Source organism: Sebastes umbrosus, chromosome 5, assembly GCF_015220745.1.
Source record: "Sebastes umbrosus isolate fSebUmb1 chromosome 5, fSebUmb1.pri, whole genome shotgun sequence".
NCBI lineage: Eukaryota > Metazoa > Chordata > Actinopteri > Perciformes > Sebastidae > Sebastes > Sebastes umbrosus.
Window position 1 is genome coordinate 22,133,649 of NC_051273.1, and position 26,403 is coordinate 22,160,051.

The window sequence follows — 26,403 nt, forward strand, 5'->3', positions numbered from 1 at the left end:
ATTCACTCATCCGGCTAAGACTAGTTCTGTGGCTTCTGACCTGCTTCATTTGCTTGTAAATGAATATAAAACTGTATCTTCTGTAATGTTTATGAAATATCTGCATTTTACAAGTTCATATGTGGCACCGCTGGGAGAGCATTCAGGGGTTTCAAGACCGGATTTATTGATTAACCCAGTTTCACTGACAAGTGGAGGGACGATAACACGCTTTCTTTTTGCCTCAAATTGCACAATTCACAAACAACCCCACTTCTCTTTTCTCCAAAATCCAGGTCTCCGTCAAACCTTTCATCCAGTCCACCACTTAAAGATGCTGTTTACACACTTGGCTGACCCCCAGCGTGTCAAGTTGTCTAGCAGCCTGCAGCTCAGTAGAGGTTCATATTGTGATCTTGGGCCTAATTAGGTCACATAATGGGACTGGTGTGAAAAGTCAATACCGCGGGCATTGTCCCTGTCACCCGAGCGTCCATCCCAGCGCAACAACACCACAGGAGCAGCCTGCTTTAACTGGGGCAGAAACTCAACGCACCATATGGAGATGGGTGTGTGTTTTGTGGCAGTGTGTGTGTGTGTGTGTGTGTTTAGTGCTGGGTCAGTAGGAGGCAGAAGGCAATGTGTGCAGCAGCACCGTCTTTGATTTGGTCTGTTTTTATGGTTTTGCAGCTCTGTGACACACTTCTCTCTCTCTCTACTCCTTTTCCCGCTCAGGCAGGGCTCGCAGTATTAGCCAGGACGCATGACTGGGATCAAGCTGGCATTGTGATGTGTGTATTAGCGTATGTGTGTGTGAGAAAAAAAGCGTGTGTGTGAGTGTGTGTGTATGGCATTAGTGTGTAAAGCCGCTGGTGTCCGCACGACAGTTATTAATATGAGCGCCCACACATTTTGTATGTCAGCAGGTTACTAACTATAATAACTCTACTGAGGTCAAACACTGTGATAAACAAAGAAATATGCTAACTTTAGAACAGGAAATACATCCTGTATTTGTTTAAAGGAACAGTGTGTAACATTTCAGGGAAATTCAGGGTCCTTTAAGTCGTTACCACAGTTTTACACTCAGTGTCTCATGTTGCTGCAGTCTCAGGAGGGATATTCAGTTGGTTGCAATCTGCAACCTCCCCACTAGATGCCACCAAATCCTACTCACTGCACCTTTAAGTGAAACAGCAGGATATATTTCTACACATATTACAACTTAACGCAGTATCTAATGCGTCCATGTCATTTTTGCAGAGTAAATATCTTGTATTTTGGTCGGTGTTTTGGCAACGGCAGTGCTGTCAATGCTTGTTATTGTGCTACTGCCTCTTTTTTTGTGTGTGTTGTTGTGTGCATCACTTATGCAGTTTCATTTCCTACAACACACATGCTTCATACTTCACATTAATTTAGCACTAACAGCTCTGCAGACTGCAGTGTAAAATCCTCTAGAATTCAAACAAGCATTAAATGGAGGGAAGTTACTTCTTTCTCACAGTACAGTCAAAACTGAAACAGCATGGTGTTTAAAGTAAATGGGATCTTGCACATTCAGATGTGATAAATTTGCAGTCTTCTGGTGTGATTTAGCGAGGCAGCAGTCGTCACCAGCGTGTGACCGGCTTTACTGATGCTGTTTTTGTTGCATATGTGACAACTTTAGGGTCGCATGTATCTGTTGGGCAACAGATGGTCCGTCTCTCATTAGCAGGGAGGGGTCAGACAGACAACCGAGCCAGTCCAGACCGATTCATTCAAGGCTTAGCGGGGCTTAGATCTAGGAGGGGGGTCACAGGGTTGGGGGCCCCATGGAGGGGGGTTGTGTGTGCGTGTGTGCTGAGAATTTATCGTAACTCTCCTAAATGCAGAGACAACCTGAAAGCAACTTAACTACCAGCATAACATGAGTCATCGTAGCTCCAGAGAGGATTATCCTCCTCCTTAGTGCAACGGTCCAACTGACCCCATACCCTCACCAAAAAGAAGTTTATTCAAGTGTGCTATTAATATACTTCTTTTAAACTTAAACTTAATAAGAATATGCTTTCACTTTTTATGTACTTATCAGAGATATACTTAATGCTAACTTTTCGATAGAGTAGGCTATTTGAGTGTGTGAGAGTTTGATGTTTTGATATGAATTTACTTCAATTCATCAAGAACTTTCTACGTTTTTGCATCCTCCGTTCACCGTAGGCATGTGAGAAAAACTAATTTTATCTATTAATGTTTTAATCTCATCACAAAACATTAAGTCAAATAGCAAAAGGAGCAAGTCTCTTTATGTAACACATAAATCATTGGCTAAGTTCTACAAGTTAAAGAAGACTTACAAGTATACTTGCAGTAAAAACTATTAAACTAGTAGTTTAACTGAGAGCATACTTTAAAGTGCACTTTCATAACCTAATAAGTGGGCTACACGTATATAACTAGTAAACTAACACTAAAGCTATAAGCTCACTTGTAGTATAGTTCACTTCATAGTTTAGTTGCAGTACATAATACAACTTAGATGTAAACTAGTTGTGTTCTCACTATTCTTACACTTAAAGTGCACTTAAAAGTATATTTTTATAAACTAAAAAGTTGATATTAGTATACTTACTACATAAAGTATACTTGGGGAAATATACTTGAACTTTACATCAGTTTACTTGATAAAATAAACTTGAAGTATACTACTTTTTCGTGAGGATATGGAAGCTGTTATCAGAGAAAACAAGTCTGTTTCACTATGAAAACAACCTAAACATGTCTGTGCATGAATATGATTCAGTAGGTTTGGTGTAAATGAAACTTTGAGCAGCTTTTCCTTGAAGTGTGTCTCGGTTTGCAGGGTCAGCTGTGTTTTAATGTGTGGAGGAGGAGGAGGAGGAGGAGTGGTCTCGCTCTGAAGCTCTGGACTTTACTGGAAACTAATGATGTCACCCATCCAGAGAGAAAGAGGGAGAGCTCAACAACAGCCAGGACAATAGATCTGAGGGGAGTAGAGGCATGACATAAGAGAAAGAGAGAGAAAGAGAGGGAGAAGGAGCGAAGAAGACAGAGCTTTAATGTGGCTGAACAAAGGGTTCAGTTGACCGAAGAAGAGACAGAAAACAGAGAGACGGAGAGAAAGAAAATGCAGCTGTGTGAGAAGAAGACCTGGCATGTCCTTATCCAACTGTGTTTTCATTGTTGTTACTCCACAGACACTCACTATCAAATAACCCTGAGTGCCTTGATGCTGCTTCACTGCTCTCAAATGACCTATTTAAGCTGCTCTGATTGTCTCATTCTTGGGCTTTATTGAGTTATTGCAGATCATCCTGACCCCCATGCACCATAAATCCAACCTCTTGGGTTTTGTTGCTCTGGCCTGGTCTGGCTAAAAAGCCTCTGCTGACTTTGGATAAACACGGCGGTTTATGAACTCTGCCCTCTGCTGGGCAGTATGCTCTGGAAACCCACCAACCGCACACAAACATACAGTGAAACGCGCTGTGTGTGCATATCAAGAAGAATGTACAAACAGGAACACTGACACATTTGGTCCAGATATGGTAGCAGGAAAGATCCTCTCCTTCTTTAATTTTACCCAATGACTTTCCACTGGAATACTCCTCGATGAGTTTCCTCTCATCTGTTTACTTGAAAAAGAACGCAGGGCGTCTCTTTCCGGTCTGAAATATGAAATCACTCGTTCTCAGTGAGCCAGAGCACGATGGTCTTGTTGCATCACGCCTGTCTTTCAGCCAGTATGGATTCTCTCAGTTTCTGGCTGTACTGTGAACTCTCCTCCCTTCTGTCTCTGTCTCACCATCTCACACTCACAGTCCAGATAATGTCCTTTCAAGTTAATCTCCACTCTGTCCTACATTTCCTTTGATACATGACCTTCTTATCTTGGATGTAAACACTGAGACATTACACATGCTTGCTGCCTAAGACCCCCACGTTATGTCTGTGGTTTTTCAGCATTGTGATTCCTATTTATCGGCCTCTCGTGCTCAATCTACTTGCTTTAGGAATCCCCTTTTCTCTCCTCTCATCTTGTTCTTTATGACACGTCCTCCAGGCCAAAGAGAAGCCTCCCCAGCCAGTCAGGTATGAGGACAGCAGGCTCGCTGGAGTCAGGAGGCTGGAGGCAGGAAGTGGGAGATTTCCTGGAATGTGCGTTTTTTCCCCACAGTCGTGCAATAACAGTGCGAGCGCCGGCGCTCCTCCTGTTTTTGTCCCCTTTCTGTCTGTACTGCAGCTCGCTGTTCTGACTGTGTGGAACAGGGAGAAGAGCGTACTTGGGGAGTTCAATAGCAGGAACCCATTATAGCAAACTGCTCTGCCCTCATCAAGGGCTTTCCTAAGTGCAATTACGTCATTAGTCTTCCAAGAGAAAGGAAAACTTGGGGATTGTCCGGTGTTGCAGTGCAGGAATACTGTCTTAATATTTGATAACCTTTCCAATATTGCAACATGAAGATGCCATTCACCTCCGTCACAATCTTTAACTTTAACATCTAGCTTACCGGAAATCTGAGAGTTTCCACTACATTTATTTGACAGCTGCTCTACTATAGTTAGTAGTTTAGATTATAAAGAGACAGATACAATTACTTGGTCTCATTTGTGTAAGAAACCATGTAATTTTATGTAATGTTCAGCATTTAAAGACTTGATGAGACTAGCCAACCCGTTCTCATCCCAACTCGTCACCTACTGACGCTTTGTCAGACCCCTCGGTGTCACTTTTCGGTCACACTAAACACATGCTTAATGTTGTGAATTAAACAAAAACACTTGCTTAGGTTCAGGCAACAAAACCAGTTGGTTGGGTTTAGGAAAAAACAACAACACGGTTGAGCTTAAAATGACTACGTTTTTACAGTGCAAATGTGACTTGACGTTGTGAACACGGGACACAAACGAACAGCTCATTGTGAAAGTGAAACGTAAAGCACGGGACACGAACAGCGGGCTCCTGGATGAAAGTCTTGTTTGTTGGACTCTTAGTATGTCTCTTTCGCTCTTTAAACTACGTCAACACAAAGCGTCGTCATTTGACGCCCTGGACTAGCTGCTTTCCAACCTCACGGTGATGATTAGACTCCAGGAAGTCACTGCTTCTGGTCAAGAAATAGTCGTCGACATAACCCCGTAAAACAACAACTTGTAATTTTTACACTTTGGTTTTTGTACAGATTAAACAAATGAGACATAACAGGTTAATTAGTGAGCTTTAGAGGGAATGGTGGCAGGATTGTGTTACCATTAGACAGAGCCAGGCTTTCCCCCTATTTCCAGGCAATCTTTATGATAAGCTGCTAGTTACATATTTACTGTACAAACATGAGAGTGGTATCGACCTTCTCATCTAACTCTTGGCAAGAAATCAACAAGTGTATTTCCCAACATGTCAAACTCTTTCTTTAACTTGCCCCCAAAGGAGTTGAGATTTAACTTTGGATTTGGACCAAAATACCTAAAAACAGCTCTGACATTTACTGAAATTTAGCCCCCTATTCCTTAAACTATAGAACAGGCCTTAGAGTCTTTTCTGATCCATCCCATTATAGTAATGCCAGTACACTTTAAAGGGGACATATCATGGAAAAACTCACTTTTTCAGCGCTTGTGCTTATACATTTGGGTATCTGGAGTGTCTACCAACCCACAAATTGTGAAATAACACAACCCAGTCAGGAGCGTTTCAGACAGAGGGTGAATACAGGTATTTTCAGACTGACTGTTGAACATTAAAGCATGTAAACATGTTCCAGTGGAAACACAAAATACAAGTATGAACCTGGAAATGAGCACGATATGTACCCTTTAATGGACCTGGCCTCCTGAGACAGATTCACGTTTTGAACTCACGTTGTAAAATATGCGCACTCATCTGCTCATCCATCAGACGGAGCAGCTGCTGTCACATTTTGTCAAATGTGTTGTTTGCGCTGAGATGTGACATCATTCGTACTGTGAGAGCAACACTACAATCTCCCCCGGGGCCTGAGCCAGAGGTCGTGTGGGGCCGCAACCTTCCCACTGCCCCTCTAGGCTTCCCAGAGCCCAGTGGACATCGGGGCAGCTCGGCCTGGGAACTGGAGCCCGGCCAGATGTGCAGCCTGATGAACAAGTCAGCAAGAAGAGAACCTGATAAAACATGATTACGTACATTGGGCTTCCCTGGCCTTGTAGTGCCAGAAGTGGCGACCTTGTATGTGTGGGGGTATCTGTGTGTGTGTGCACCCTGCTTGACAGCGTGGTGTGTGTGACAGCCAGTGACGCTGAGCGTGACGTTGGGGTTACGTGTCGGTGTTATGGGAGCCAGATGAGTGGGTAGTCATATCATGTACACTCACGGGGGGGCCACAGCAGGTCTTTTCCATCTCCCCCACTGATGAGCCAGATGACAATAAGCCTCATAACTGTCTCCTGACTCTGGATCAGTAAATGAATGAACCGCTGCTTGCTCACATCTGATATATGTTTACGATTCAACTTTGTACAAAAAGACCCCTCACAAAGTGGACGCTTGATTCATATCTTCCCGTTTATTCACACAAGTGGGCTGTTTGAGTACGTGTGCACTGCAGGGCTGCCCCGTTCACAGTGGAACAGTGTGGCCATTCTCACACTTGGCCCATTCTCCTCTGCTGTCACTGACAATGCACAGTGCTGGTGACGGCATCTACGGCCTTCCTTATATTGTCCCACGCAGTGGCCGTGAGGCGGCAGCTGCTCACTCACAAGACGGCTACTCATATGACCAGACTCATACTCATATGAAGTCTTAACATTACAGTAATCTAATCACCACTGATGTTTGCAGGTAAATAAACAGAAAAATAAAGGGTTCTGTAGCGACCCAACGTTTATTAAAGGGGAAGCCCACCAGTTTTACTTATATAAATTCAGTTTACAGGTGTTGGGAGGGGGCATGTTGTCAAACTTGACAACATGCCCCCTTTGTATTTCCTGTTGCAGTGTTTTTTTTAATGCAGTAGCTGACAGAAAGTAATCTTGGACCAAAGCGGTTGCCCTAGCAACAAAATGGAAATGAGAGGTGGGGACCATGGAAGAAGAAATTAATTTACTTGAATTTACAGATTTACACACAAGGTTTGGAGGTCTTCCTAGTCAGGTAACTATAATTGGATAGACGTTGTAGATGTTAAAGGATAGGTCCACACTTCCATAGGCGTATACCTTCTTACAGTAACATGACTTCAAGTAGGCTAATGTGGGACGAAATGCGCGTTCTGGGCGAAATGCATATTAAAGTTCAGCTGAAGCCAATATTAGTCTTCAGTGATCGGAGTTAGTCTCCAAAGTAATGGTCTTTGTATATTGAAATCCCTGCATGTGTTACCATACCTCCACTTCACTCAAGAAAACACTGGAGAAAACAAAAAAGGTATATTGTAACAAAAAAACACCAACTCTACAGTTTAGTATTTTGCATTTTTACACAGTTACAATTAAGACAACTCACGCACAATACAGAAAACACATCCAACACATCTGTTTTCTTTTACAAGAAAAAAACAAAAAATGTCATGTTTTTTTTACTCATCATAACAAGCTAAAAAAAAGCAAAAAATAAAGAATTCAAATTAAAAATATATAAATATATACAAATAAAAACACAAGAGTGTATACTGTACATATCATAAGTATTTATGTTTATATGGGTTTACAAACACATTATAAAAACAGTCATGAGTGTTGTGAATTTCACAGGAAATGCATGTTTGATTCTAGCCAACATTTTAGTATTTTGCATTTTTACACAGTTACAATTAGACAACTCACGCACAATACAGAAAACACATCCAACACATCTGTTTTCTTTTAAAAGAAAAAAAAAATCATGTTTTTTTTTTTACTTATTATAACAAATTAAAAGTAAAGCAAAAAAATAAAGAATTCAAATTAAAAAAAAAAATGATATATATATACAAATAAAAACACAAGTGTGTATACTGAACATATCATAAGTATTAATGTTCATATGAGTTTATAAACACATTTTAAAAACAGTCATGAGTGTTATGAATTTCAGAGGAAATGCATGTAGGATTCTTGTGTAAGCATTTTGGAGTCTTCATTGCGCAAACCGAAATCACAACTACGTCTGAGCGCGCACGTTGTTGTCAGAGTGATGGAAATGGAACAGAAAGGGAGGAGGAGGAGGAGGAGGAGTTTAAACAGGACTGTTGTGAGTGAGGAGGAGGAGGAGGAGTTTGGTCATTCAGTAGAAGAGAGGAGAGCCTGCTGCTGACAGACCAAAGGAGGAGAGTTTGGAGTTGGAGTGTGTTTGGTGAAGGAGAAGACATTTTTCTGCTGGGATTTGATTTTTTTTAAAAACAGGAACACATCTTCTTCTTCTTCTTCTTCTTCATCTTCTTTCCTTGTCGGATTATTCCCGAGCTCTGATGCTGTCCCCGGATCATGAAAGAAACGCTCACCATGAAATTCGCCTGGAAAAGTAAAATGGTAAAAAAAAAACCTCTCTCATGCTTTTCCATCCTGAGCTCTGTTGTTGGGGTTGTGGTTTTGGAGAGAGGGGGAGAGGATGAAGAGGGAAAGGAGGGAGGAAGAGGAGGAGGGGTGTTTGTAGGCTTGGGAAAGTAGAGGATAAAGGGGAGAAGAGGAGGAGGAGGAGGAGGAGAAAGAGGGGGGCAGTGGGGGTGAACAATTGTACATTGAGTTTGAATTGTTTTAAATCCAGTTTAACCCACATTGTTGCTGCGTAAAGATGGTGCGCAAAGTTTGGAGACGTGGGGATGAGCAGCATTAAACAGTCTTCCTACATTTTGATGGGAGATCACAACAACATGATGAATATTTAAAGAAAAATGTAAGTTTTGTGAAAGCCACCTGCTTCCATTCAAATTTCTCTGATAAAATAAATCATAAATATATGCATCTGATATAAATAAATAATTTAACTCCAAATAAAAAAAGAATATACTAAGAAAAAAAACACTTTATGTAAACATACCTACAAAACATGAAAATGGTACACTACAATAAACACACAATAGTACTACCATCAACAAATCATCTTGAAAGCCGATCACATCTTTTTCCTCAGATTATTTTTGCAGTGACTGGATCATTCCATCATTTCTAATAAAAAAAATCCCCTGCAGACTCTGCCAGAATATGAACTCGATCTGTTCCAGCTCTCCCCTCCCTGCTGCTGCTGCTGGATATGAAAACTTTTGTCTGGGGGCCCTGCAGTGAAACAGAGGGAACAATTGGAGAGACCCCGGGGCCATCTCCTGTCTCTCTCACCATGGGTCCCAGCTGCGTCCAGGCGAGGAAAGAAACACAAAAGCCAACAGATCAGGGCCAAAAGATTTAACACAACTGTTGTTATCTCGGGAGTATTGTTTCAGGCTGATAAGCACTATTTGAGCAGAGATAGGGTACTATTTGCTCTCCTTAGTGTCCTCCCTGGGCACTTTTTTTTGAGCATCTTCTTGGATCCAAGTTAGAGTAAACTGTTTATACCCAGGAATAATATTTGATATACTCTATAAATGCATCCCTACATATATCTGCTGTGATTCTCTGCTGAATAGAAATATCACAGACTGTTTCCATGCAAGCTGGTGGAATTTTGTTTCACAATAAGCCCCTAAACTTGGTGCACAAAGCAGAGCAGAGCCTCGTTTTAAAGCCCTGCTCTGAAAAACATCTCCAGTTCTGTGTGGCTTGACAAAAAGCAGGCTGTGTGTGCAGACTGTGAACTCAGCATCCCCGGGCCGGCCAGCACACAGAGAGAGACCTCTCTCGCTATTGTTTTGGGAGTGTGTGGACTGCATGACTCATGCACTGATGTATTTATCTGTCTCTGCTGCCAGCCGTCCAGCCAGCAGCAGCTGAAGAGAGAGAGAGAGAGAGAGAGAGAGCGATATGGTTGCTGACCTTAAGACAAGATGCTGAACATGATTCAGACAAATGCAGCTTGTGACATGCAACAACACGTTCATGCTTACTGGTTTCATCCGCCAGATCCAGTTTAAATCCTTTTTTTTTACTCCTCCTCTCCCTTTCTCTCTCTCTTTGTGTTTGGGCTTTCTTTTCATTTCAGCATCACATGTTTCTGTTCAAACCCAAACACGGCCCAGTCATGGCCGAGTGCCACCGGCCTTCCAGGCCCGTCCATTGAGCCTGTTAACGTCGACTTTGACCCTTGACCTCGTCCCTGGCAGCGCTTCTGTTTTGGGGGGAATAGTGTGGACTTTGCCATTGAGCTGTGTAAATGAGAGTGGGGACAAGTGAGAGTGATCTTGGCCGCCTCGCCTCGGCCTCTGTGTGTGTGTGTGTGTGAGGAGGACTTGGCCATAATACTGCATGCGTGGTGTTTATATTTGGCCCAGTCTCTCTCTCTCTCTCTCTCTCTCTCTCTCTCTCACTCTCTCTGTCTCTGCCTCTGTTTTTGTCTCCATATGTTGATGTCTCAGCATATCTCTGAGTTCTGTATTTTGATTTCTCTCTGCTCCTCCCTGTTTGTTCATGCGCTCTGCTGCTTGTCAGTGATTTACAACCAGAGGCAGACACAGTACACACGGAGCACAAATCTATTTAGTGTTCTGAGCTGATTCAAGTGTGGTTCTGCTCTCCAGCTCCCTCGGCTTGTATAATTACTCAGACAAACAGACGAAGACATATCAGTATGTCTTGTTTTAGTATGTCGGGGGTTTGTTTGAGGGACTGTTCTGGCTCTTATCTCCAGTGAAGCAGTCCAGCTCTGACTTCACCTCAGAGAGACGACGGGGACACGGTGAAAGAGATGGATAGGGAATAAAAAGAGGGAGTAGAGACAGACAGGGAGGGAGGGAGGGAAGGAGGCCTGGCGGGCTGCAGCGGTGGGGGTTGGTCATTCTTGATGTTTTTTACTGCACTTTAAGTCCTTCTTTTACTAGTTTGTTTGAGTGCTGCGGTTGTGTTTCTGTGTTTTGTTTCTGATGCTTCCTTCTGCTTTTCTCAGAGAAGTTTCCAAAAATGTCAGTTCCTATTTTGTTAAATGACACTTAGGAGTTCTGCAGCCATGCAGTTATTTACAGGAAATAGTTATATGTTTTTATCCGATCCTCTCCTCTTCTTCTTCTTCTTCTTCTTTTTGTGAACAACTTTTTATTAGTTGACAGAAAAGAACATGTAAACATATACAGATGTATTTCCAAAACAATTCAAATTGATTCATGGTATATTGTGCATGTACATAACAATACCTAGCGTGCAAATAATAATATGGAAACATGCATGTCGATATACAATATACCTTCAAATTTGGTATGTCTGCACAAACAGACGTACGTTGCACCTAAGTACTGTACACATGACCTAAATCCATTACGGTCTTTCCCTGAGCACCGTGAGATCGTGCAACAGAAAGCTCGAGTCAAAATATCTAACAACAAGTACCACCAACGGTTTAATGACAGTGTGTGTAACATTTTCCTTCTTAATGTCGTTGCAGAGCTCGGTGCAGGACTGGGGGGAGGAAGTGGAGGAAGGAGCCATCTACAACGTGACACTGAAGAGGGTTCAGATTCAGCAGGCGGCCAACAAGGGAGCGAGATGGCTCGGGGTGAGTGGGCATAACCAATACCTCACAGTGGGACAGAAGTTCTCTCAAAGAAGAGACCACTAAACAGATTGTACAAATGAAAACCTGACGCTGCTTTTTCCACTCTCTTAACCTGTTGAACTGCTGATTTATACCCAGAGTGGAACATTCTCCTCCTTTGGAATTTTTGTAGAAGGGTTTTATAAAAGCAATCCTGTGTGTGCAGACTGCTGAGCATAAAAACAGAGCCTAATCTCTATTGTTTAAAGCAGACGGTGTGATTCGATAGCGGGCCGTCACTCTCAGCATTGTGCTCTGTTGTTTTAACATCTGAGCCATAAATCTCCCCGTTTAGACGACACCTTTTCGCTGCCTTTCACCAGACCTGGACTGTTTAGCCGAAGCATGTGATTTCCTGACTTTCCCGGCTGCTGCCAACAAAACTGCTCGGTGTTTTATAAAACGCTGGGAAAGGCTTTTCCTTGAGTCGTGCATTTTTTTAATCATTGCTTTTCCCTTCACTGTGCTGTTTATATCAGCATAATAAGATGTTATATGGTGTATTATTACAGTGCACAGAAGGGCCAATTAGGACATTATGTTTGTGTGTTCTCTACTAAAGGAATGTGTGACCCCCAGCGTAGATGCCTTTGTTTACAACAACAACAACAAAAAATCAGGATGTTGGTTTGTTTGTATCGGCTCTTTGTGCTTGGCATTGGGCGATGGGGGTTTGGCACATAAAAGAAGAAATAGATAACAGCTCTGAGGCTTTAAGACTGTATTGATGTATCGACAGTATGAGCTGCCAACTGTATACGAGCTAATTAAAACAACATGGACGGTTTATACAGTGTTGTCTATTGAGTGGAGTAGAATAGAGAGAGTATTGAGGCATCAGTGTATTTACTATAAACACTCACATTGTTAGCGAATAACAGCAATTACTGTGCATTCAGGGGGATTTACACTGATGTGTGTTTGCAAATTCAGTGTTTTTCTAATTGTGAAATCAAAGCCTGTGTTTGTGTGTGACTGTACAGTGAGACAAATAGTGGTATTTCTTGTTAGTTGTTATCAGAGGGGAGTGGTGGGAGAACTTGGCCGTCCTCCTCTCCGTCTGTCTGTCTGGAGCGGCGGTGGAGGAGGAGGAGGAGGAGGAGGAGGAGGAGGAGGGGCCTGCCGCTGTGATTAAAAGCAGATTGGAGCGTTTCCTGTTGTAGCGTGCTAACTTCACCAAGGTCTCCTTCTCCCCACGTCTGTGCCACCTCCTCCTCCTCCTCCTCTACTCTCCTGCTTTGTAACCTCGCAGTCTATTTCCCTGTAGGCACAATAGTCGGACACATCTGGGGAAATCAGAATTAAATATAGGTTCTGATTGTCCTTGCCGTTTCCTCCGCCCTCTCTCCATCTTTACTTTCTTATTGGGGAGCATGTGCACATCAGTAATACAGCCCTCTGTCTCAGATATTTAACATCAAAAAGACAAACAATAGCAGGGAATAAAGGCAAAACGAGACAAAAGAGACACGCAAACATGTGAAAGAATTAATAAATAAAAAAGTAAATGCACATACATCGCCCTAAGACGCACAAATCAAGTAAACCTTTTAAGAAATCAGTCTCCAAATCCTTTTAAATACCTCCAGTCTGTCATTAAGGATATGCCGGATCCTTTCCAGGTGGAGGGTATCCGTCAGTGTTGTTATCCAGGATTTAAACGTCGGCACTTATTTCTTTTTCCAGAACAATAAGATCAGTTTATTTGCACAAAGGAGACTATTGGACAGGAGATGATGCTGGTTTTTAGAGCTTTTGGATGCTCCCAGTTTAACCAAAAGTGGATCTGGTCTTATTTGAACTTTAAAAATCTTCAAAAAGAATGAAAATATTGCAAAAGTCTTGTAATTTAGGGCATAAAGCATAGCTATGAAGTAAATCTGTCTCTGCTTGGTTGCATTTCTCGCAAATCTGTGAAATTTCTAGGAAGATTTCATGTAGCTTTACCTTCGAGTAATGCAACCTGTGTCAAATTTTAAACTTTATCAAACATTTCCTGGCATTCAAGGAACAGATATGAACATAATCCAGTACCTTGTCCCAGATGTCCTCAGCTATTTCCATCCCTAGCTCTTTGTCTTAGCCCTTTTTTTATACAGCTCATATCAACTTGTTTATGGTCTTGCAATGTATTGTATATAAAGGAACTTGCATGTCTCCCCTCTCCCCATCTTTGTCTTCGGATGAATTGTCCCACTTCTAAGTAAAGAAAAGCTTTGGAAGCAGCAACCAAGTCACTGCAGTGCATACCAGCGCTCCTCAGTTCAGTTCACACTGGATTAACAGTGTAAAAACATATGTGTTGTGCTTGTGTGTTTAGGCGGAGGGGGATCGTCTGCCTCCCGGCCACACCGTGAGCCAGCTGGAGACCTGCAAAATACGAAGCATCCGTGCTGGAACGCTGGAGCGTCTGGTGGAGACATTACTGACGGCGTTTGGAGACAACGACCTCACCTACACCTCCATCTTCCTCTCCACCTACAGAGCCTTCGCCAGCACACAGACTGTACTGAAGCTGCTGTTAGACAGGTAAGGGTCGGGACGAGGTGTTGCAGAAAGCTTAAACAATGCATCGACGAGCGTTTTTTTCAATATCTCCTTATTTTCTGTTGCAGGTATGGAAGTGTGGAGGAGAACGAGCAAGACACAAGCAGATGCAAAGGCTCTGGAACCAATGGAGCCATCCGAAGGTGAGATACATTTTTATATATTCATCACTATCAGTTCCATATGGACAGCTTTCAATAGATTTTTTTAGGGCTGTCATTTATTAAAATAGTTAATCGCGATTAATCGCACATTTTTTTCCTGTTCAAAACCTTAAAGGGAGATTTGTCAAGTATTTAATACTCTTATCAACATGGGAGTGGGCAAATATGCTACTTTATGTAAATGTATAACAACACAAAACAATGACAGATATTGTCCATAAACCCTCACAGGTACTGCATTTAGCATAAAAAATATGCTCAAATCATAACATGGCAAACTGCAGCCCAACAGGCAACAACAGCTGTCAGTGTGTCAGTGTGCTGACTTGACTATGACTTGCCCCAAACTGCATGTGATTATCATAAAGTGGGCATGTCTGTAAAGGGGAGACTCGTGGGTACCCATAGAACCCATTTTCATTCACATATCTTGAGGTCAGAGGTCAAGGGACCCCTTTTAAAATGGCCAAGACAGTATTCCCTCGCGAAAATCTAGGACAAGTTTGGAGCGTTATTTAACCTCCTTTGCGACAGGCTAGTATGACATTGTTGGTACCATTGGATTCCTTAGGTTTTCTAGTTTCATATGATGCCAGTATCTTCACTTTAGCTTTAAAACTGAGAAATTAGTGGCGTTAAAACAAATTTCGCACACCTGTCCTTCTCTCATTGCCAGCTCCTCTTACACTCTCTAATCTTTCCCTGCTGTCTCCACAGCGCCTTGGCCTCTATCCTGCGCGCCTGGCTGGACCACTGTCCCGAGGACTTCCAGGAGCCGCCAGAATACCCCTGTCTCCACAGACTGATGGACTACCTGCGCAGGGTCGTGCCCGGCTCCGAGGCTCTGAGGCGGGCGGAGGGTCTGCTGGAGCAGCTGCAGAGTCAGGCCGGCATGGACGAACCTGAAGGTAACTAACAAAGTGTCTTTTTATAGCGTATAGTTCTTTGCTCTGTACAGTGCTGTTTGTTTTTTCATCTTAAGTATCAAATTTCCTCTGAGTAAAATCATCTGTTTTTGCCTGCTTTCAGCTGGTTTCCACGGCAACAGCTCTTTCTGTCTGGGGGAAGAGGAGGAAGTGGAGATCGAGCTCCAGGAGGACTTCCTGTCGTTTGACGCCGACATGGTGGCTGAGCAGCTGACCTACATGGATGCGGTAAGTGGAGGGAAATGAGATGGAAAACGGGTTTACTGGCAGCGTGTGTTGTGTAGCAGTGGAAAAGGTCACGCAGGTCACATCCCTGCCATGTTTCGTCAGTGTCGTCATACTAACGTCGGCCTGTTGTTCTGCTCCAGCTCCTCTTTAAAAAGGTCGTGCCCCACCACTGCCTCGGCTCCATCTGGTCTCAGAGGGACAAGAAGGACAACAAGCACAGCGCCCCCAGCGTTCGCGCCACCATCACGCAGTTTAACGCCGTGGCGGCCTGTGTGGTCAGCACGGTGCTGAAACACAGACAGATCAGACCGCATGTCAGAGCGCGGGTCATTCAGCGCTGGATAGACATCGCTCAGGTTGGCAGAAACACACACACACAGACTCATCTATAAACCTTCCCCTAAAATGGGCCAAGTCGTGACCGACCTTGTGTCTCATAACAGGAGTGTCGAATACGCAAAAACTTCTCGTCTCTGCGAGCCATCGTGTCTGCGCTGCAGTCCAACCCTCTGTACAGGCTGAAAAGGGCCTGGGCCTGCGTGCACAAGTAAGTCCTGATTCAACAGCATCTCTGGGGTGTTTATTTTGCACATGTGTTTTAGCTGATATGTCCGTTACTCTCGGCTAACATGAATCTGTGCTTCACACAGAGACAGCATGCAGACGTTCGAGGAACTGTCGGACATTTTCTCCGATCACAACAACTACCTGACCAGCAGAGAGCTCCTCATGAGGGTGAGCTCTAACTTCAACGTTTATTTAATGTCTGAGGGATCTGTGAAGTTATGAATTAGTACATTTAGTATCCTTTGTAAAAAAAAAAAATCCCAGTTTAGTTGATCGACTAATTGGTCGTTTTGGTCTGAGTCCACTAAAATTACTTTGTTGATTAGTCGTGTTTTTATGCTTTTTTCATGATGAATGACTAATTTCCAAGAAACTTATGATAAACACCAGATTTAAAGTGGTGCTTTTGTGTGAGTCTTTGTGGAGTTTTACAGATCTGTCGATTAAATCGATTAGTCGACAAAAATGGTATGACTGTTAGTCGACTAAGAGTTTCTTTGGTCAAGGGGTCAAGGACAGCCTTAAAACTTGGAAATGAACAATATCAGTGTGTCTGTCCATCAAAACTGTCCCCTCTTTTGTAGCATTAACAACGTGTGTTGCAATAACCGTCATCATGTTAGAAGAGTCAGTTAGTCTGGTCTTATAGTCGACTAAGATTCTTTAGACGATTAGTCATTTTTCATGCTGAATGACTAATTTCCAAGAAACCTATGAGCACATCTCTGGTAAACACCAGATTTAAAGTGGTGCTTTTGTGTGAATCTTTGTGGAGAAACTTCACAGATCTGTCGATTACCGATCACTAAGATTACTAATCGATTTGTCAACTCAGAAATTCTTTGGTCGAGGACAGCCCTATTTTAAAGCGTGCAGATGTTACTCACACAGACTTCATCTGGAAATCCTAAAAAACATTCACTTGTGAGAATCTGGAGGACTGAAGCTGTATTATATTTTTCTGTTTGCCCTACAGGAAGGCACTTCAAAGTTTGCCAGCATGGAGAGTTGTGCCAAGGAGCACCAGAAACGAACCCACAAGAGACTTTTGCTGCAGAAGGAAATGGTGAGACAAAGAGCGGCTAGCTAAGAGCTTCTGCAGACAAGTGGATCACTTTCAAAGAGAGTTAAAAGCGAGCTTTATAATTTAAAACAACACATTCCTCTAAAGCAATGTACTGTAAAGGGAATTCAAGCTTCTCCAGTGTGATGAAGCTTTGTTTACTCAGTGCACTATGTGCTGTATTTACATTAAGAACCCACCCTGGCATCTGTAAATCACATTGTAAATTAGTCTCTGGCTTTACTGTGGCATCCTTAAAAACATTTATTTAAAGGGGACATATCTTGCTCATTTTCAGGTTGTATTTTGGGCTCTACTAGAACATGTTTACATACTTTAATGTTTTAAAAAAAACTTTATTTTCCTCATGCTGTCTGTTTGAATATACAGTACCTGTATTCACCCTCAGGCTCCATACATTTCAATGGAATTGCAACGGAATTGCGTTGCTAGGCAACAGCTCGGGTCCATGTTTACTTCCTGTCAACTGATGCCATTCACATACACTGCAACAGGAAATAAACTGGGATCCATTTAGATTCTTTTTATGTTTAAAACTTTGAAATGGTCTAAATATTGTAGATTTATGACATCACAAATGGACAGAAATCCTGATGGCTTGTTTCAAAAAGCTCAGATTCTGAATACGGGCTGTGTGTGTATTTCTCTGTGGATTAGGCGTTTCGATACTTTCACAGTATTTATATAGAACTTAAACCTGCTTTATAATATAAAAGCAATGAAACAATGTCACTTTTTACAATATGGGACCTTTTAAACCTTCTGTGCAGGGAGCCATGCAGGGAACGATACCCTACTTGGGGACTTTCCTAACTGACCTGACCATGCTGGATACGGCGCTGCCTGACCTAGTAGAGGTAAGAAAAAATCTTGCTGAATGTGTGTGTGTGGGTGTGTTTTGATATTTGAGCGCATGTGTCCGCGAGTTTACACAGCTCTGCAGATCTGAGAGTCTGTCTGTGTAACCGCTGTCAGGAACCGGGGCGTAAGTTTCCATGAGTGTGTGAGGAATTTTGTCGGAGCGGTCCACCTAACGCTGTTTGTCTAAGCAGCTGGTCGGTATGTGATGTATCTGACAGCGTGCTCTTTGTGTCCTTTGCAGGGTGGTCTCAACAACTTTGAGAAGAGACGCAGGGTGAGTGTAGCTACAAGCGGCCTCTTCTGACAATCATCACACGTATATGTATGAAGTAAAACAGATCTAACGTTGGTAACCTTCTCTCTGCAGGAGTTCGAGGTTATCGCTCAGATCAAGCTGCTCCAGTCGGCCTGTAACAGCTATTGTCTGACTCGGGATCCGGCCTTCCTCCGCTGGTTTAAGAGCCAGGCTCAGCTCAGCGAGGAGGAAAGGTACTGCTGCTTCACTCACAATACCTCCTTTCTTGACTGCACCGTTATCCATTAGACAAGGCAAATTACTGCCTGAGGTCACGGCCTGTTGGACCTATTGTTCACCAACACACAATAGAAGCTGCTGTTCTCACGCCGGGTCTTCACTCCTTACTGATCTATTGTACCCTTTGCTCCGTGAACTCTCTTCTCTTCTCGCCCTCTCTGACTTTCTCTTTCTCCTCTCTCTCTCTCTTACAAAACCACTTCGCAAAATGATTTGTCAGTGTTTTATGATGTCTAAGGTTTATTATCAATGTTCTCTCTTGCAGCTACGCCCTGTCCTGTGACATTGAAGGTCTTGGCGACAGCAGTCCGACCTCACCCAAACCTCGGAAAAGCATGGTGAAGAGACTCAGCCTGTGAGTACATCCAGACAATGTTAATGATGTGAATAGAACCTCATGGAGGAGGAGGGTCAAGTTTTAAATGTCAGAAATTAAGTATTGTCACACTCTCCTATTTAAGCACTAAATTGCTGTGACCCGTTTATTTAATTATCTAATAAGTGACTTCCGCTCCTTCCCAGGCTGTTTCTTGGACCAGACAGTAGTGCAGCGAGTTCTCCGGTCAGAGAGACGCCGCGCTCGCCTCCTACTGGCAGCTCAGGAGAGAGCATGGACTCGGTCAGCGTGTCCTCCAGTGACTCCAGCAGCCCGTCAGACAGCGAGGGCCTCACCCCCACACACACCTCCGACTCCCAGCAAAACAAGGTAAAGATAAAAAAAGTGTGTTCATTTTGGTCATACTTAGTGGCTGAAGAGAGGCCTTCTCCAGTGTCATTAATCTATTCCTTGGATCCACCCCTTGACTAAAAGAGAATTGCAAAACGCTTCCTCAAACACTCAGAAATAATTTAACACTTTTTAAAAAAATCTATTTTCTCTGTATTTGAGTAGAAAGCCAACATGCACAAAACATCTTACATTGTATACTGTTGTTCTTGAAGCCAAACAAAGCATGACAATACAAGTTAGTCAATAGAAAACAAACAAAAAAGGGAAACAAGAGTCAGTGTGTAGCAGAGAACCAGGTGGGGTTTCAATACAACTGGTGTTATTTTAACTGAAATCAGTTCTTTATGTGTTTTATAAACTCAAACAATTCTTTACAACATTTATCATCAAATATGTCTTTCCTGAGTCGCAAAGCAAACGTTCATTTTTCCATTACAAAAATGTCACGCATCACATTAAACCAGTCTGCTGATGAGGATGATCCTTTGTGAGGGGTAGAAGTAACAAAAATGAATTGATAAAAAATGGAGGTGATGAAGATGCACGTGAATTATCAAGTGATTTGATTAATTTAAAGTTGATTTGACCAAAACAGTCGTGATATGATGAAAGCAGAGCCATGTGTCATCATTTTCACCATCTTACATTCATCATTCGTCATTCACAGCAACCAACTGACATTTTTCCTTTAGAGCCTTACAGCACGTAGTTTTTGTTACTTACTGTTGTCATCGTATCACGGCTGTTTTAATCTAATCACTTGATCATTTATCACTACATTTTTCATTTCACATCCATTTTTATTTATTGGATTTTTTGAATTCACATGCATTTTCATCACCTGTTTCTTCCATCCCCCATAGTCCTTGACTTAACATTTTTTTCATTTTAAACATGTATGCTTTAGAAAAGCCAAGAAGCTGTTGGGGCATTTTCATACTTTAATAAGTAGTACAATTCACTTTGCTGTTAATTACTAAAATTGCAGTTGTACAATTTAAACCGTAATATGTTAATGGAGTATTGTTTACATAGCCACAAAATCACATAACACAAGTGGAATTAGCAACTGCCAAAATTATGGAAAACATAACAAAAAAGTATACGTGCTGTTTATCGAGCCATGTCCATATATATATATATATATATATATATATATATACAAGTATATATATACTTGTATATCCATCCTGTCTCTCAGGACATATTGATCCTACTAGCTAATCATTGAGGTTGGAAACAAAGCCCTAATGTGTCAGAAAATGACAAAACTATGGCTTTCCTCCACCAAAGAAATTCCTAATCGACTAAAACTCAAACAATCTTATCAAATAATCGATTAGTTGGTTTAATCGACAGATCTATGAAACTGAGTTTCTCCACAAAGAATCACACAAAATCACCACTTTAAATCTGGTGTTTACCAGAAATGTGCTCATGCCTTTCTTGGACATTAGTCATTCAGCATGAAAAAATGACTAATCGACTAAAGAAATCTTAGTTGACTCAGACCAAAACGACCAATTCCTCGGTTACACAATTTGCACCAAAAGCCGTCATTTTGATTAAAGTATTTGATCTTTTTCAAAAAAAAAATTCCCACAAGTCTTATTAGTATTATCCCAGTATTACACAATTATATTTATCTCTTTTGAGTCGTGCAGCTGTCACTTTGTTCCACGCTTCCCTTTCGTCTCCAGTAGCTGCACATTAATGATCAGATTATGGTTCAGTGCATTTGTGCTGTAGTTTTGCGTATCCACCTTATATAACTTCTGGTTCTGTGTTTCCTCAGCTATCAGAATCCTCCTCATGTAATTCACTCCACTCCATGGACACCAGCTCGTCCACAGCCAGCGTCTCCATGACTCCTGCGTCTCCCCCGCTCCCCGGGCCGCTCTGCACCCACAGACGCTCCGCCTCCCTCACACCCCTGTCCCCCGGCTCCCCGAGTCAGACCCCAGCTTACAACACCCAGGCCCAGGACACATGCATCATACGAGTCAGTCTGGAGCATGGCAACGGGAACCTCTACAAGAGCATACTGGTAAATAAATATGTGTTTCTGCTGATATATATATAAATATATATATATAAAACCCTGTATGAGTAATTTTTTTGTCTATTCCCTAAATAGTTGACCAATCAAGACAAGACTCCGGCTGTAATTTCTAGAGCTATGGCAAAGCACAACCTGGAGGTGGAGCCAGAGGACGGATACGAGCTTGTACAAGTCATCTCTGAGGAGAGAGGTAAAAAAAACATGGCTTTACGTTTATATTGAGCCTCATTCTTTATTTTTGTCATGTAACCTCTGGGGTTCTTGATGGTTTTAGATGATTGTTTGAGCTATGTATTTGTTGTTAGTATTTAGTTGTTTTACTAATAATAAGTAGTATTTTTTGATTTATTGTTCTAGATGTTTACTTTATTTAGATTCGATTTTTGATAGTGTTTTCTTTTGCTAGGTATTAGGTATATAGATTTTGCATAAATTAGTATTTTCATTTTGTTTTCTTTTGTTTATGAATTGGGTAACACTGTGGGCACCCACGGTTCAGGTAGGCATGTAGGACCAGCATGCACCTGGGTGGGCTTATGTTTTTTTTTACCAGAACAAGAGAGGCAGCGACATCCATGTTTCCTTTGTTCTTCGTTTGCTTGCTTGCTTTTGGCTAAATAAATCATCAGAAACATACATTTTGCATGGACAATGGACTCTTTTGCCTGCGTAAATGGCTCATCAGTGGCCCTGATTTGTCTGATAAATGGCCACCACATACCTTTCTCATTATTCAGACCTACATTTTTCTCAACCAGAGGTAGCTAGCTACATGTTGGGCAAAAAGTATGATGAAACTTGTGCTAATTTGTCCCACGTCATATGGTTCATAAATAGTAAAATTCCAAGGCAAAGTGAGATATGTACAGTGAGTACAGGAAGCAGAAGCGGTTGCAGCAGTTACTGTAAAACAAAAAAAACCCCACTATGATGAAACACCCTTTGTATTTTGCAAATCAGCATTTTAATTACTATAATTGTTCCCACTGATCAGCTGTTTTTAAACCACAATGACCCACGCACGTACTGCTGACTAAAAGTATAATAGCAGCAATACTCATAATTTCTGCTTTTTCTCCCCCCCTCCCTGTATGTTCTTTCAGAACTGGTGATTCCCGACAACGCCAACGTCTTTTACGCCATGAACACTTCGGCTAACTTTGACTTCCTGCTGCGCGTGCGAGGCTCGGCGAGTCGGCCGGTCCAGCTGCGAAGCCGCTGTAGCTCCACGCTCCCTCGCGCCCAGCACCGCTCCACCCTGTCGCTCAGACTCAGCAAGGTCACACTGTGACCCCCGGACTGTAGCGGTTTGCCCTTACACCACTAATCCAGGGATGATGCAGGGCACGGACTTGATTTGAACTGTTCTAGATGAAGAGGCTGGATGAGGGATGAATGGATGAGGAGCTCAAGAAGGAACAGATGGAGTCTTCAGACTGTTTAAAAAAAGCTCCATTTAGACTCTTATCTTGACTCTAGTCTCACCCTGAACTGTGCCATCCCTTCCTGTCCTTCGCCTTAACATGGAACATGGATGTGTAGCGTGACTGACTGCTGTGCCAGTGGGACTTGACCTTCTACTAGTAATGCCTGTGACGGAGTGAAACGGCGACCCCTAGTGGCCTCTCCACTCTTTACAACTACAGGTTTTTGCACATGTTATGGGAGCAGACCAAACTCCTGACCTCCAACAGTATTCTGATGTTGAATCTTTTTGTCCTGTGATGTGACTGCGTAGCTGAGTATTCACTTTTTCTGGTGTGATGAATGCAGAAAGAGAAGACAGATGGTGGAATAGAAGGAGAAGTGGACCAGAGTGTCCAGTGTTGCCTTTATCGATGAATGAATGGACCTTTAATAGTATTCTGAATGATGTTAATTAATGAATTGATTGACAGGAGCTGTGATGTCATTGTTTTCCCCTAGTCCGGCATGTTTACCTGCCATGTCCGGCTCGTGCACAGTGTGCACTCTGTGTGTATGTGTGTTCAGCCCCTCTCATATTGTGAGCTGTGTGACGAATGTTACGTGCATTCTGATTGGTTCCCTTACTTGGTTTTAACAAGTCCTTAGCAACTATTGAAATAGCCTTACCTGCCCTATCTTTAGGGTGCAGAGATGAAATCTGTGCTGCTTTCTAATCCAGAAAGGCGTTCCCTCACATCCTCACATTTTCAGACTTATTTTAAGAAAAAAAAAGAAGAAGAAAATAGACGTGTAAGAATAGAGATGAGGAAGGAACTGACTTCCTGGAATAGAAAACGCCATGCAAAGTGTCTCAAACTGATGCATCCTTGTACCTCTTTGCCCTTCATTATATGAACTATATAGAGTTGCACTTGTCAGTTGGTAGGAGACGCCGATGGGATGTGAATATAGAAGAGTGAACGAGCCGCTCTGTAAGTGGTTTCCTCCCTCTCTTCGCTAAATGAATTACTATTTTTGTTTGTAATTGTTGCTTTTTATATGTTTTCGTAACACAATTCAGGCCAGACATGAACGCCAGATCAGAGAGTGATGACGTTAATGAATTCAGAGTGTCATAAAAAATAAAAAAAAGCCAGTGCCAGATTTTACTGTGATACATTTGGAAATCTTTACTTAGGGACACATCACTTCATCACGCACACACAACACCTCTTCACACAGTAAACACCCGTCTGTTTCCAGCGCCGCCGTAGTTTCACAGCAACTCTTCTCACCTGTCACATTACAGCGACACCGTTTTCAGATAAACACTCCTGTGAGTCATTTTTTTCCTCCTTTCAGTTATAGCTCACTCCTGCAGATCTTACATGCTATCGTGCCAATTTGTGCAACCAGTTAATGTTCCCCTGGTTGATATTACATTTCCCTTCTGGGAGAACTGGTTCACGTGTTAATGGGCTGATCGTTTGTCTCCACGCAGCACTTCACTTTAAAATGTTCTCGTTAAATCACCCTCAGTTCCTGTGTTCTTCACTGCCAAAGACTCTTCCTCTACCTGAATAAATAAATTATTATCATTATTATGATGGTTGTCCTGTGTGCTTTTGATTCACTCCTCTATTTGGACGAATGCTCTTGAGTTCATAATGAGTAGCATATTATTATTAGTAGTTTTGTTCAAACTAGGGCTGTCAAAGTAACACCATAATAACGGATTAGCGCAACTTGTGATTTTTAGGTTGTAGCAGGCTCAGTTTTAAAGCTAGAGTGAAGATACTGGTATCATATGGAACTAGAAAAACCTAACCATTGGTACCAACCATGTCATACTAGCTTGTTACGAGGGACGTTAAATAACACTCCAAACTTGCGCTAAATTTTGGCGAGGAAATACTGTCATGGCCATTTTCAAAGGGGTTCCTTGACCTTTGACCTCAAGATATGTGAATGAAAATGGGTTCTATGGGTACCCACGAGTCTCCCCTTTACAGTCATGACCACTTTATGATAATCACATGCAGTTTGTGGCAAGTCATAGTCAAGTCAGCACACTGACCTCTGGACAATATTTGTCATTGTTTTGTGTTGTTAATTGATTCCCAATAATAATTATATACATACGTTTGCATAAAGCAGCATATTTGCCCACTCCCATGTTGATAAGAGTATTAAATACTTGACAAATCTCCCTTTTAGGTAAATTTTGAAAATAAAAAAGTGTGATTAATTTTCGATTAATCCCGATTAACTATGGACAATCATGCGATTAATCCAGATTAAATATTGTAATCGATTGACAGCCCTAGTTCAAACACAACTCTGTTTTGGGACGTTTTCTATGTTCGCTGTATTTTTTTGCTATTTTAATTATAGCATATCGATCTGACTACACAAGCAACTGAACACAATCATGCATCTGTCTTCTTGCCCTTGTGCTGTGATGAGACAACATGCTCATTCCTGTTAGGTTTGACTTTATCAAGAAAAGGACCAGAGGCTGTTCTGGACAGAGCCCAAGTTATTTTGCTGAGTGGAAGACATTTCTGCTGAGTTGAGTAGCAGCAGTCACGACCTTCCTTTCCTGAAGCTGGGTTTGCTGCGCTGGTCAAACTCTTTTCCAGAAATTCAAAGACAAAAGTGCATTTTTTGACATTCACAGGAATTTATTTTTAAAATGACATAACAGACATAACCTTAAGGAATGTACATTTCTCTTACCAGCCAATGGCTTTCACCCTCATTCAGCACAACTTGTTCTTATCCATAAAATCAAGAGTATGTTGAAATGTACGACTTCAGCAGCTAATCCAAATGAAAGAAAACAAGTGCATTTTTCAGCTTGGTAATGTGGAGTTAAAGTTTTATTTCATATATTTCTACATGTCTTAGTTGAGTTTGCTTCATTGTTCCAACACAACCTGGCACAACAACTTACAAATGTTAAAATCTGAGAGCCTGGTAGTCTCATTTAAAGAGCCAGTGTGTAAGATTTTGGTGGATCTATTGGCAGGAATGAATTATAATATGAATATCTATGTTTTCATTAGTGTATAATCACCTGAAACTAGGAATCGTTGTGTTTTCGTTACCTTAGAATGAGCTGTTTATATCTACATAGGGAGCAGGTCCTCTTCACATAGTCCGCCATGTTTCTACAGTAGCCCAGAACGGACCAACCAAACTCCGGCTCTAGAGAGGGCCATTTGTGTTTTTATGTTACCTGAAAGCCACCGTAGTTCTCCGACACGCTCGGAAAGGGAGGGGTGAGCAGAGAGGGTATAGAGAGGCGAAGTCCCACCTCTTCCTGTGGACCACCATGGGACCTTATTTGCACCATGAAGGCGGGCAACTTCATTTGTATGTGCCCAGTAATGCAGAAAAGAGAAGTGCAGGGAAACAAGTAGACTCATCTGGGGAGGCTCTGCCGAGTCTAAATAATCTCCTCCCAGCAGTCAATAACCACACCCTTCTGTCAGTTGAGTTATCGTGGGGTAATAACAAATACAACCTCCCCGTGTTTGTGTATTCAGGTGTGGCGGATATTTTTATTGACTCGACCCTGGCCTGAAATCTTAAACTGCCCATATCTCCCAACACTTGCCATCACGGCAGTGGATGGGCAACTTTCGGGTATAGGGTGGGTTGAAAATATTA

The 26,403-nt window shown here is 42.2% G+C and overlaps 1 protein-coding gene across 2 annotated transcripts in view; it reads left to right on the top strand.

Annotated features, from left to right (window-relative positions):
* rgl1 (ral guanine nucleotide dissociation stimulator-like 1) overlaps nt 1-24,329 on the top strand; it is a 37,365-nt gene extending 13,036 nt beyond the window's left edge. The window contains exons 1-18 of one of the 2 annotated variants that reach the window (XM_037771143.1): nt 8,221-8,469; nt 11,468-11,578; nt 13,938-14,146; nt 14,233-14,307; nt 15,046-15,236; nt 15,358-15,482; nt 15,623-15,838; nt 15,926-16,029; nt 16,133-16,217; nt 17,026-17,115; nt 17,904-17,990; nt 18,236-18,268; nt 18,362-18,483; nt 18,795-18,884; nt 19,052-19,235; nt 21,055-21,306; nt 21,397-21,511; nt 22,425-24,329. In XM_037771143.1, the coding sequence (XP_037627071.1) occupies nt 8,425-8,469; nt 11,468-11,578; nt 13,938-14,146; nt 14,233-14,307; nt 15,046-15,236; nt 15,358-15,482; nt 15,623-15,838; nt 15,926-16,029; nt 16,133-16,217; nt 17,026-17,115; nt 17,904-17,990; nt 18,236-18,268; nt 18,362-18,483; nt 18,795-18,884; nt 19,052-19,235; nt 21,055-21,306; nt 21,397-21,511; nt 22,425-22,612 (2,322 nt within the window). In that variant the 5' untranslated portion in view covers nt 8,221-8,424 and the 3' untranslated portion in view covers nt 22,613-24,329. Of the gene's footprint in view, nt 1-8,220; nt 8,470-11,467; nt 11,579-13,937; nt 14,147-14,232; nt 14,308-15,045; nt 15,237-15,357; nt 15,483-15,622; nt 15,839-15,925; nt 16,030-16,132; nt 16,218-17,025; nt 17,116-17,903; nt 17,991-18,235; nt 18,269-18,361; nt 18,484-18,794; nt 18,885-19,051; nt 19,236-21,054; nt 21,307-21,396; nt 21,512-22,424 lie in introns of those variants that run through there. The other variant, XM_037771142.1, reaches the window with a different exon arrangement.
* The last annotated feature ends 2,074 nt before the right edge of the window (nt 24,330-26,403 follow it).